The 13,274-nt window shown below is 46.3% G+C and overlaps 1 protein-coding gene across 1 annotated transcript in view; it reads left to right on the top strand.

Annotated features, from left to right (window-relative positions):
* NFATC2 (nuclear factor of activated T cells 2) overlaps positions 1–12,973 on the top strand; it is a 77,831-nt gene extending 64,858 nt beyond the window's left edge. Inside the window, exon 10 of the mRNA XM_077786977.1 lies at positions 7,308–12,973. Coding sequence (XP_077643103.1) covers positions 7,308–7,363 — 56 coding nt within the window. The 3' untranslated portion in view covers positions 7,364–12,973. The remainder of the gene's footprint in view (positions 1–7,307) is intronic.
* The last annotated feature ends 301 nt before the right edge of the window (positions 12,974–13,274 follow it).

Genomic DNA, 13,274 nt, shown 5'->3' with positions numbered 1-13,274 from the left:
TCACAATTCCCTGGCTCATGGAAGAGTGCCTCAAAAACTTAACTCAGTGGATTCAAACAGGGATCAAATGGATTAAATAACTGAAAGCACCACAAATGGCACCCATCACCCTTAGGACTGTTCCCTTCAGCTCACTGTAGGGCAGCCTTTGGCAGCTGGTTCTGCAGCAGAACGTGTCATTTGTGCTCCGACTCTCATTCTGCCCCATTTCATTTGTGCTCTAACTCTCCTTCAGCCCCATTTCTGTGTCATTTGTGCTCTGACTCTCCTGCTGCCTGGGTGATGGTGCTTTGAGATCCAAAGTGTTTGAAGTCCAGCCTCAGGACTTTAGAGGAGCCCTGTAGGGCTCTTGGGATGCTTCTCTCTGCTGCATCCCCCAGGGGCAGAGGGGATCTGCTGAGGGTGGAGCTCATCCTGTGCAGGTCAGCATCCTCCCAGGCTGTTTTCCCTCAGCTGAGCAGGGATTGTTGGAGTTCCATGAGTGTGACCTCACAGACTTTGTGTGTTTTCCAGCCCAAAGCAGGGCTGGGACAGCTCTGCTCCTGCAGGGATGCTTTGGGCCATATGGCAGGATGGTGACAGAGCTCCATGCCCTGGAGTCCCCCCATTCCTCTCTAGGTCACTTTTCCTGCCAGCTTTGGGGCATTGTTTTGTAGTGGCTGCTGATCTTTTCTGGAAGTACAGTGACAATAATGAAAGTGCTTAGCGTTTCTGAGGTGCTGTCACAGACAGATTTGTGTTTTGAGTACTTCCTTCCTGCTAGTTTTGATCTACAGTGAGTTTAGGGCATTGCAATTTTTTTAGCAGAAATGCTATCTCTATTTTTTACTCTTTTCTTGCCGGCACACCCAGCTTCCTGTTAAACATTTTGGGTAGGACAGTACTAAAGATACCAATTGTTTGATTTTTGCACCTCGCTCTGGCACTGTACTGCAACGTAAGGGAAGGATTTGTAAATGTCATGAGTGCAATCCAGATCCTGTAAATCCAGAGCAGTTCAGATATTGATTTCAGTTGGGATGGGCTTTAGCCAAAAATATGCATTTTATTTAGATTCTGTTTTCCATCAGATATCTGTATTATGTTGCTAAATTCATGGAAAGATGCCAGTGGGTTTGGAGTCTTGCTACTCCTACAGTAAAAATGCACCCTGGGACTTGAGTTGCCACTTAGTTTGAGTCAGCAACCTCTTCCAAGAGTTTGCTTAATTAATGGAGGTGACCTGATTGTTGTTGGGCTGGAGGGTGCTGGGGAGGGTCGCAGCTCACACAAACTCTGTATTACAAAGCAGGACAAGGCAGAAAAGTTGCAGGGTGCATCTCTTGGCATTATTTCAGTGAGGAGGAAACCCTGGTTTTGATGTTAATTAAACCTTTACAGCTGAGAACATCTCAGTGATTGTATGTCCCCATTTTCCAGAAAAAGAAAGGCTTTATTTGCCGTTGGTTTCTAGAACAACCCCACGTGCTCTCAGTACTTTTCCCCAGCAGCTTGTGGGGCTTGGGCTCCTTGTGCCTGGTGCCCCCAAATTGGTGTTTCCCAGCCAAGGAGTTGCTGTGCTCTCGTGTGCAGAAGCTGATTTTCCAGGATGCAGAATATAAAATAGGCTGTGTACTGAGTGCAAGGTTCCAGGGTATGATACGTGGCTGCACAATCCTTGGGAGCCAAGTAAAATACTTCTTTTCTATATATAGTCACCTGAAATCCAGCAGCAAAGGCACTTCTGAATCTTGCACTCAAAACTTAGCTTTTAAGAAGCACTTTTTGCTCCTTAATATTGCAATTTTTAAAATTATTATTTCCACGTGGTTTTGCAGGAGTGCCAAATACTTTCACAGTGAATTCAAAAGAAATCTAAAAATATTTTTTTAAAAAGGCAGAAAATTCTAAATACTGCTTTTTCCCTAGGAAAATAATTCACCTTATTTTGTTTGAAGTGAAGACTGTAACTTTCATGATTTCTTTGCCCAGATCTCTCCTGTTCTGTACAATATGGCAAAATCTGATTTTCACAGCCACTGGGGTTGGATGTCTCCATGAAAAAGGACTGCCTTTGGGTCTGCCATAACTGTGTTGGATCTTACCTGGGCACTGGGCTGAGGGCAGAAGTGAATTTTGCAAAAGGCAGGGACGAGTCTGGCCTCACTCCCAGGTCACAGGGACCCCCTGGGCCTCTGGAGCCCCAGAGCAAAGGATCAGCTTTTCACCTTTTGGAACCAATTTGGGACTGCACGTTTTTCAATATTCATTTTTAGATAATATCTGTTGAGAAAAGAAGGGGAAAAAAATGAAAATCTAGTGCTGGATCTGAGCAAACAGAAAGGTCAGTGGTTGAGTTCTGCCTTATGTGTTGTGTATGGTGAAATGTCCTTTTCTGAAATTAACCCACGAAATAGAGGAGTAGCTGAAAGCTGTAACACTTGGCCATGCAACATAGGTCAAAGGTTACCTTTTTTTCTCAAAAATGGTTTTGCAAATCTTTTTCAGAGCTGATAGATACACACCTTAGCTGGATACAAAACATTATATGAAAAAGAATGACTGTGATCTTTGATCCAAGCAATCAAAAAGAAAGGTAATTGGTATTTTTCTGCCTTTTCTCCAGCTGTGTGTTTCTCTTAACCTTTATTTATTTATTTTTTTTTTAATTAAGAAGTCATGCCCCTTTTTATTTGGCGTAGAGGGTTTAAAATATTTAATTTTATTTAATTTTTTAAAAAATATTCTTTTTCTTCCCTACTTGTGTAGCACAGAGCTGTCCCGAGGTAGCTGGGGCCTGGTGGGCAGGGAAGGAGAGGTGGGGCTGTGCATGCTGGGCTGAAGCATCTAAAGGATCCCATCCTTCTGGGCAGGGCAGCCTGGAGGGCACTCTGCCAGCCCAGGCTCAGCTTTCCTGCACCAGCTGCTGCCCAGGGCTTGGCTTTGCATGTCCCAGTTCCCCTGGGCATGGCGGGACGTGGAGCACTGCAGGGAGGAGCCACTGGGGTGAGCTTTGCCTTCTCTGAGGAGCCCCTCTCTGCTGGAGGATCCCCAGAGGTCAGTGCCACGTGTGTGGTACATCCATGGCATCCTGGTACCCAGGGGCATCTGTGGGATTGTCCCCAGAGGTCACTGGAACATCCATGGCATCCCTGTGCCCAGGGGGATCTGTGGGATCGTCCCCAAAGGTCAGTGCCACATGTGTGGTACATCCATGGCATCCCTGGTGCCCAGGGGGATCCGTGGGGTGGCACAGGTGCGGAGGGGTGTGAGTGTGGCACCTTCACAGGGGGGCACTGCCACCTCAAAGGGGCTCCTCTTGTCCCTGGGCTGCTGGGCCACAGCCCAGTGTCACCCCGTGGGGACACAGTCCAGTGTCACCCCGTGGGGACACAGCCCAGTGTCACCCCATGGGGCCACAGCCCAGTGTCACCCCATGGGGCCACAGCCCAGTGTCACCCCACGGGGACACAGCCCAGTGTCACCCCGTGGGGACACAGCCCAGTGTCACCCCACGGGGACACAGCCCAGTGTCACCCCGTGGGGGCACAGCCCAGTTTCCAGCTGTCAGTGGGGCTGGAGCAGGGGCTGGTGCCCACCAGAGGGACACAGACTGTGCCCCCCTAATTCCAGCAGCCTCTGGGTCACCCCCTGGGCATCCCCAGGCTCTGTCCCACTCCTGGACAGCAGCATGTGCCAGAGGACACCCTGAAGGAGCTGGCCTCGTGGCAGCTGTCATTTCAATATCTTTCTTTATGATTTAATCTTTCATTATCTTTGCATATGTGCCTCTGGCCTCATTTAATCAGTTCTCTCATTAAACAGATCAATAGTGCTGTGCTCCAGAGCAGCCAGTGCCAGGCACCTTAACTAACAATGTTTTATTTAGTAACCACATAACCTGCTGTTCCTCTCAGCTAGAAATGAGCAAATAATGAGAACTGATACTTGAGGCACATTTTAACCACACCACCAAAAAGAGATGGCTGGGAGTTCACAAGAGCAGGTCCAGCCCATGCAGGGGCTTCCTCTGAGGTTTGGTTCAGGCTCGGTTTGCTGGTTTGGCTCAGCCAGATTTGGTTCAGGCTGTTTTCTGGTTTGGTCCAGGCTCAGTTTTCTGGTTTGGTCCAGGCTCAGTTTGCTGATTTGGCTTAGCCAGGTTTAGTTCAGCCAGATTTGGTTCAGGCTGTTTTCTGGTTTGCTCCAGTCTGAGTTGCTGGTTTGGTTCAGGCTCAGTTTTCTGGTTTGCTCCAGGCTCAGTTTGCTGATTTGGCTCAGCCAGATTTGGTCCAGGCTCAGTTTTCTGGTTTGCTCCAGGCTCAGTTTGGTGGTTTGCTCCAGGCTCAGTTTGGTGGTTTGGTTCAGGCTCAGTTTTCTGGTTTGGTCCAGGCTCAGTTTGCTGGTTTGCTCCAGGCTCAGTTTGCTGGTTTGCTCCAGGCTCAGTTTGCTGGTTTGGTTCAGGCTCAGTTTGCTGGTTTGCTCCAGGTTCAGTTTGCTGTTTGGTTCAGGCTCAGTTTGCTGGTTTGCTCCAGGCTCAGTTTGCTGGTTTGGTCCAGGCTCAGTTTGCTGGTTTGGTCCAGGCTCAGTTTTCTGGTTTGGTTCAGGCTCAGTTTGCTGGTTTGCTCCAGGTTCAGTTTGCTGGTTTGCTCCAGGCTCAGTTTGCTGGTTTGCTCCAGGCTCAGTTTGCTGGTTTGCACCAGCCTCTGTTGAAGCCCAGGTCTCTTGGGCACCCCTGGATCTGGGTACACGTGCCCCCAGTTCTGGAGCAGACCCCCAGGGATGTGTGATTGCACTGGCCTTGGGCTGGAGGTGATTTCAAGCTTGGAGAGCGAGCCATGCTTGGGATCATTCCTGGTCATTTACAAATTGATTTGGTTTAGGGACTCTGGTTGTAGGTTTTAGTGCTGGGACAAGCCCAGACACACGCTGGTGATGCCCAGCTTAACCTGCACCCAACACTCCTCTCACATTGGGTCTGGGTGAAGTTCAGGGTGACTGTGGGACATTCAGGCCAGCTGATAACAGGGAGCTCTTGACATTCAGGTTCTCACAAAAACCCCAATTTTCCACGTGGAAGAGCTGGCAGGGAGCAGTCCTGGGTGTGCCTGTCCGTGGGGTTAATGCTTCAGGCTGTTCCCCTGCAGCTTTTTGAGCCCTGATCAGGCTGCAGCCCCCTGGAACCTCAGCCCACAGAAGCCACTGCTGACCTCAGGGGAGGGAAAGTGAAGTTTGCAGGCTGAGTCAGCACTTCAGCACAGCATCCACCCTGCCCAGAGCCGGCCCAGGCAGGGAACAGCCACAGCTGGACCCCTCAAAGCCCCTTCAGGGAGCTCCACTCAACTATCTGCCATGTCTCAATATTTAACCCCTCCTAGATGCAGATGACTGCTGGCTCTGCTGTTTCCATGCCTGTATTAGATAAAAGCAATAAGTGAAGCTCATCTATGGTATTTTTGGTAGCACAAACAAGTGTGTTGATAAATAAATCGCCTGCAGCCTCAGCCCACTTGTTTCTCGAAAGGAAACGGCCCTCTAAGAGTGGGTGCCCACTTCTTTTACCTCACTGCTATTTTTAGCCTGTGAAAACTTTCCATTGAAGACCTGCTCCTGTCATTTCCTGGGCAGAGCAGGCAGGAAGCTGTGAGTGAGCAGGAGGAGCTGCCCCAGGCTGGACCAGCCTCCCTGCCTCTGGCTGCTGCCTGCACTGCAGAGCATCCCTCCCCGGGCAGCCAGATGTTCCAGCCCGCCCCAAAGCCAGCTGTGGCAGTGCCAGCTGGAACACTGGGCAGCAGCACAGGGCAGCAGTCCTGCTCTTCGTGCCCAAATCATCTCCAGGAGGCACCAGCCTGGCTCAAGTCAGGCATCTCCCAGCTGGAATTGGGAATTGCTGAGCCATGGGCCGTAACTGGTGGGGTTTTTGAGCATGGAGTTCCTGGAGTACAGCCCCCCACGTCCAGCAGCAACGTGGAGCTTGGGAAAAATACAGATTTTGCTTGCTCAGAGACAAATCCCAGCATGCAGAGAGGAAGGAGATTTCAAACCATGAATTGTAACTATTAAAAACTAATTAATGTGTTTCCTTTCCTAGAGACTGGGCACCAGTTTTTTTAGATAGGGGGAAGTAGTGAAATTCGATGTTAATTAATACTATGTTAATTAATGTTTTATCATAAATATTTATTAGAAATTGGATAGAATATAGAGGACCCTTACAGCTGCAAACCTGAGGATTAATCAGACTTCGGTGAGGGCCTGCTTTGGTTTGAGTTAGTCCCTGTCTCAGCCCTTAAATATCAACAGGGAGAAGTAATTTAGATCTGGGGTCTGAAACCTAGAAAATTCAGTTTTCTTGTTTTAAGGCAAATTAGTCAGAGTAACTAAACAGCTTCCACACCATGATGAATACAGCACCAAGGAGCTGCAGGTGAAATGGAGCCCCAAAAAAGGCAGTTCTGGAGTTCTGCATCAAAATGCTCGTGGTTTAGGTCTCTCCTAATCAAAGTGCAGAGATTTCTGCACTTAAATTCTAGGGAGCACCTGAATTCTGGAGAGAGAATTGTTGTTCCAGGAGGTGCCAGAGGGTGCTTTAGGCAAGTGAGTGTGAAAAGTTGCCAGGAGGCTTTGGCTGTTGTAAATAAAGTGATATTGTTGTGACTTTTAATCAGACAGCAAAGTTCTTCAGTGTCTTCCCTTGAGCTTTATTAACAAGCCTGTCCCAGCCTCTCCCAGTACCTTGGTGCTGCATGCAGGTTGTTTGTGCTCTAGTCTGCAAATAAATGGTAATAAAGATGTAAAGCACATAATAAAGTAGAGTCTAGAGTGTGATTACAAATTACAAAACATAAACCACCAAGTGCAAACTTTTTCACCTGAATTGCAGTCCCTGTGTTTTCATCACTGTCTACTGTATTTCCTCCAAACCTGGCCTTTTTATCTTTAAAATATTTTTCTTTCAGCCTAGTAAAAATGTTGGAATGCTTAGATACCTGGAGATGTTTCTTTTTGCCCCTGGGGTAAGGGCAGTGTCTGTGGCAGAGGGAATGTATGTGAGGGATGTGGCAGGCCCTGGGCACAAGCTGCAGCCCCTCTCTGTTTTATGGCACCTGAATCACCTTGAACACAGTGAAATTCCCTCTCCCCCCTCCTTCCCCCTTCCCTTCCAAAAACATGTAATGGGGGCAAACAGGACCGCTTAGGTTTTAATAAAATGAAGTTCTGAATGCAGAGGGGATGTTTGCAGCTTGACTGCCCAAGGATTGCTTTTACTTTTTACTTGTCGTGATGTTGGAAGTGCTTTAATGTTTCCTCCTCTCTCTTTTATTTCCCAGTTAACGAAATTATCAGGAAGGAATTTTCTGGACTCCCTGCCAGAAGTCAGACATAGAAGAAGAGATTTGCGAGACAACTTTTACCGAATCCTTCCACAAGTGACCTCTTAGACCCTTCCAGTGCCCCTGCAGCCTCTGGCTTCCTTTGCAGCTCATCTCCGGGCAGAGGCTCAGCACAAGGAACAATGAATTGGCACCAAGCGACAGCCTTGGCTGAGCCCCTGGCCACCTCTGAGTGCAAGCAGCACGGAGGACACCCTTCCTTCCATCCACAGACCACATTGTTCTCCTGGAACACAGCATCTGTCTGAGGAAACACTTCAAGCCTGCTGCAAGCCATCTGTCCGTGCGTCCGTCCGTCCGTCCAGCGGGGACAGGAGCTGCCCCTGGGCTGGCTCAGAGCTGGGGGGACGCTGGGGGTGGGCAAAGGGGAACACAGAGTAATATATTCCACGGGAGAGCAACACCATCCTGCAGGTCACTAACACTGATTTGCCCTCCAGGGTTCACAGCCCTCCTGAGAAATGGTATTATTGTGGGAAACTGAGGCAGCCAAGCTCGCTCAGCCTTCATCCAATCCAGGATCAAAAGCCAGTTTGCTCTGAGCACTGTGTTGGTATTTCAAATGGGAGATCTCAGCTGAATCCGGGAGTTTTCTTCATTTTTCTCATCAGGCTGGATGGGAATTTGAAGGAGAAGGATTCTCATAACCAACCAGTGAAAAGAGCAATTCACCTGCCCCAAGGTAAAATAATCCCAGGTAAAACAGAGATTAATATATAGGAGTCACAGTAAATCCAAAGATTCTATGATTGTTCCTTATTAGTATTTAGGCATTGTATGAACACATCTTAGATATTTTCTCTCTAACAAATTGTTGCTGTTTCTTTCATGTAGAACCTGCTCTTGGCTCATAACTTGTCTCATTTAGCAGCTGGAACATTTACTCACCCAAGCTGCAGAGGAAAATAATTGCATCTTACAGAAGCCATACATTCCAGAGAAAATAGACACTTATTTATATTCACCTGGCCTCTTTAGCTTTGCACAGCTAGCAGCAATTCCTGGAAAGGTTACATTTCCATGGGAGTTAGTATTTTGTTACGTTTTGCTTCGTGTGTTAGAATATCCTGTCCTGACTCCTGCTTAGCACATCCCAGGTAACCACTGCCACCTGCAGTTGTACAACTTAGAATATTTAGGGGAGTCAGGGATAAAAAGGCTTCTGAGTGGGTAATCAGTGTACAGTAAAAAAGATAGCCATAATATTTTAGGAATTACATAGTAATCTTTCCTGGTTTTATAAATAAGGAATGCTGATATTTTCAGCAATGCAGAGCCTGAGCTCTGCTCTAGAAAGCAGAGTGAAACTAATCCAGTTTTCAGTTGTGTCCCAGTAAACTTGGCAGAGTACCAGCTCACAGCAGGAATGAGGGGATGGGAATACAGCAGAGCAGCCTCAAAATTGGTTCCCCAGTGTCTCAAGAAAGATTTTGCACAATCCCTGCAGAGCACGTGCTTGGTCCAACAAAAATCTCTTCAGGACTATCAGAAGAATATATTTTCTGCCACTGAAAACTGGTACTTAAACTCTGCAGGGTCTTGGGGATTAGAGTGGGAGACAGAAGCATTAGGTTCTTCAGAACCCCTGGCCTGGGGCTCAGCTAAAATTTGGCTCTTGAACAGAAATCTGAATTTCACAGGAGCAGCTCTGAACTCCAGATTCAGCCCAGCTCAGATCCAGAACCAGAGCAGAGCCCTGCACATCCCACCCTGCCTTCTATTCCTGCTTTGTGGGGTTCAGATCTTTCCCCCCAAAATGAGTTCCTGTATCCCAGCACCCAGAACTCCTGGGGAGCATCACTCTGCTCCTCTCCTCGTGAGCTCTGCCCCTCGGCCTGGGCCTGCAGAGGTGAAAATGGCTTTTTTTCATTGCTGATTTTACAGAAACAAAAGTGAGGCCCAGCCTTGCTGAAGAGGGGAATTCCTGTTAGACAGCACTCAGCAGGACCCGCTGGCTCACACGCCTCAAAAAGCTATTTTGGATTGTTAAAAGCTGTCAGTGGGCCAGAAGCTGACACATATTGAGGGGTTTTTAGTGCAGTCTGATGAATTAGACAATTCTGACATATTCTAAAGGCCAGAAGTTGCCTTGTCAGAAGTCCTTTTATATAGCTGAGTAAAAGAACAGACCAAATGCATCTCCCAGTTTCACACTTGGATGTATCAAAGGTTTTCCATGATCCAACCTGTAAAGTATAGGAGAAATTTTAAAAACAACCCAGAAACTCTTCCACAGAAAAAAAAAAATAATCCTCAGATTACTGGCAGAACCTTCTCTTTTGCTGGATTTTAAACAGGAGCTGAAAGAAGCCCAGGAAGGTCTTTTCAGATCTGTGATGTGCTGCTGCTGCTGCTCTGGTGATTGTCTGCAGCAGCTACTCATCAATTTAGGAGAATCATTTTTTTCATATTTATTCTTAGATTATATCAATTTAGAAAAGGGGCAAAGTAAAATCTAGTGCTGGATCTGAGCAAAGAACAAGGTCAGTGTGTAAGTTCTGCCTTCGGGACTGTTGAGGCTGAAATGTCCTTTTAATAAGAAGTTAATTAATGTGCTACAGGTGCTCTAGCCACGCTTGCATTGGCTGTATTCCTTCCTCCTCTTTACTGCATAGGTATTAATCTGTGTACATATACAGAGTAGAATGTCGTTTATATAATACACCCACACAGACAGGGACTATTTGCAAGGGCTGGTAGTGGCAGGACAAAGGGGGAATGGCTTCAAACTGACAGAGAGTTGCTTTAAATGAGAAATTAGGATAAAAATCCTCCCTGTAGGGGTGAGGAGGGCCTGGAACAGGAATTCCCAGAGCAGCTGTGGCTGTTGTGGATGCCTGGCAGTGCCCAGGCCAGGCTGGACGGGGTTTGGAGGTGTCCCTGCCATGGCAGGGTGGCACTGGGTGATGTCTGAGGTCCCTGCCAGCCCGGGCCATGCCCTGCTCTCTGTGGGTGCATTATTTTATCCGTGGTTAGAAATGAACCCCCCTCCTGTGCTGGCTCCCAGCCCCTGAGCAGCTCAGCGTGGAGGCTTCACCCCCTGTATTCTGGTTTTTAGGGGTTCAGCCACAGCTGCACGAGCTCAGGCTCTGCTGCCCCATCTGCTTTTCCACGCAACAGCAGTTAAATAATTCAGCTTCAACCAACTTTGTATTTATTTCCGGAGAAAAGGAGCATCCTCAGACATAGTGTTGTGCATTGTTGTCTCTTTAAAAAGGAAACTGATATGTTAAAATATATAGCTAGGCTGAGGAATTTCAATATATGCAGTACTAAATTATTTCCTGTTCTTGCTGAGCAGTGTTCTTCCAGTGTTAGTATTTCTGTTATGAGTACAACTTTCTCTCTGTACAAGCACGAGCTTAACCTTGGAAGAGTTAATAGCATTTTGTGAGCAATTTGTTCTCACTTTATCTGGAAGACAGCCATATTTGCACATGAGGAAATTCTGGCTTTCCTCAGTTATCTGAATGTTTCACCACAGTGCCTTCCTGCCATTGTACCAAAGGCCTGCAAATGTCTTGTCTGCAGGGTGAATAACTCTAATGCGTTTTCCATCAAAGTTGCACCATGTGAAGTTCATGGGGCACGTTGGAACTCAAAAGTTCATCTCTTTTTATTTGTCTTGTGTGTGTGCGTGTGCATTTTTTTTTTTTAACTTCCATTTTTCCATCCGAGCTTTGGCTGCAAATACAGGATGAGCTTCTATAAACTCTGCATCAAATATACATAGAATAAAAATCATCATTCATGATATGTAAACAGTCTGAGAGTGGAATGGGAGTGGGCAGATATCAGGAAGATTTTTTTTTTGTCAGTTATGAGTGTTGGAAGTCGGGTTTGCCAGGAGAGGAATTGCTTGTGAAGATGCTTGCAATGAAATACGAAGTCCTGGTTTTGTTTTTCTCCATGAGAATGAGCAAAATGTGAGATCTGAGCAACAGCAGTGGAGTGAAAGTGTCTCATGTATGTTGTTTTTACAGGGAGAAAGAATGTAGAAGAGTCATGGGTTTTGCACTTGCTTTATTTGTATCCGTGTAAATATGTACCCCTCCATTCTCCCCGTAGGAATTCAGCATTTCCTGAATGTAGAGGATTTCCAAAACCAGCACTATGTTATTCTCTCTTGTATAAAAAGCTGCTGCTTCACAACATATCTAGACCAGTTCTCAAAGTAGCTAGCATGTTTTATAAATGTATTTTGTAATCCCTATCTTTACAACAAAAGTGACTGTGCTCTTTTTCTGACCAAATATGCAACAACTTTTGGATTGAGGTTTGTATTTATAAAGGATCAGTTTTCATTTTCTGAATGCCTTACTTTTCTATGCAATTGTTGTTGAATTGTTGTTGTCCTAAAAAAAAAAAAAATGTATTTGATAGATTTCCCAAAGACTTCAAAGACAGCTTTAAACGCTTGAGAAATATGTTTCTAAATATTTCAATCTGACTTCTTCCCCTGCATTTCTTTCCAAATTGCTACTTAATAGGGAACAATGATCTGCCAGATGGGACTCAAGAAAATGACTGTCTTAATTTCAAATCTTAAACTGATTCAGATCCTCATAATTTTTGCACCACTTAAAATCATCTGATGTTCCAGTTTGGCTGCAATTCTGAGTGTTTGTTATTTATGTTCCATATTCCTGTGCAATAGGAAGAGATGCCACTGCTGGGTCTCAGTGGGGTGAATTGTAGAATTCTCCAGAAATCAACTCTTTTCCTCATCATTTACATTGCAGTGGTTTCTTCCCTGTGAGGCAACACTCTGCCATCACACGTGGAAGGTTGTAATTCTTTATTCATCTCAGTTCAGAATGAATAATCCACCTTTTGGAACGTTTGACATCAGACTGGCATCTGTATCTTTAATATCTGCTGGTTATAACTGCAGGGCCCAGAGCTGATACCAGCTTCTCTAACTACCAGCCCACTCTGGTCTGTTTAGGGTTTTTTTAGCCATTTGTGTTGTTTCAGCGGTACAAAAACATAAATTAGTACCTGCACATTGCAATAAACTTCACCTGAAGGTGCTGATGCTGCAAAAGATGTCCTCAAATGCAAAAAAAATTACCTGGAGGGGTTGAGTTTCGTTCTTTAAGTCCTAAAATAGCAACATAGGGTAGAAAGCTCCAGAAGGAGCGAGTCTCAGAAATAAATGCTGTTTGTACAAGCCAGGAGTGGCAGAGGTGCTGCAGCTGCAGCAGTTGCTGCAGGAGGGACCCTGCCCTGCTGTGCTGGTGGCACCTGGGCACACAGAGCCTGCCCAGTGCTGGCCTGCCTGGCTCCCACAGTTTTGTCTGAGTGTATTTATGAAGTGACACCCCCCAGGTCAGCCCTCCCTGCCCTGGATGTTCAGGTAAAGCCAGATTTTAACAGACACACGAGTGAGCACTCATCACTCACATCAACCCAACAGATGTCTTTTGAATCAAGTTGCCTGTTCAAAAACAAACTGTCACAACTGAAAAGGGGTTTATATCATTCACATTCCTACAACAACGTCGTTAACCTCCAATGTAATGATTTTTTTGCTATCTGTAAAGTATTTTTATATATTGCCTGTACTATGGTAGACTAGCAATAAATGAAAGGGCATCATCTGCTGCAAGAGTGTTTGGTCTGTTCTTAAATACCTTTAGTGCCTGTGATAAATGAATATCAGGGGCTGAGTCACCCGCTTGTCTTCTTGTCCTGTCCCCCTCAGGGAGACTCAGGAAGGAGCTGTGCAAAAGGATTTCAGAGCATTTCATCATTAATGAGCTGCTCAGCTCCCCTCTGGGCCGGGGTCCCACCCAGCTCCTGTGGCTGACACTGCTCACACCGAGACTTCTTCATTTCCTCCTGGTTCCTGTTTCCCTCTTTGAATTTTCTAGCCCCACCACCCCAATAAAAAGCCCCAGA

Source organism: Lonchura striata, chromosome 17 (assembly GCF_046129695.1).
Source record: "Lonchura striata isolate bLonStr1 chromosome 17, bLonStr1.mat, whole genome shotgun sequence".
In the NCBI taxonomy this organism is placed as follows: domain Eukaryota; kingdom Metazoa; phylum Chordata; class Aves; order Passeriformes; family Estrildidae; genus Lonchura; species Lonchura striata.
The sequence above is the reverse complement of the archived record's forward strand: the minus strand, read 5'-3'. Positions and strand labels throughout refer to the sequence as shown.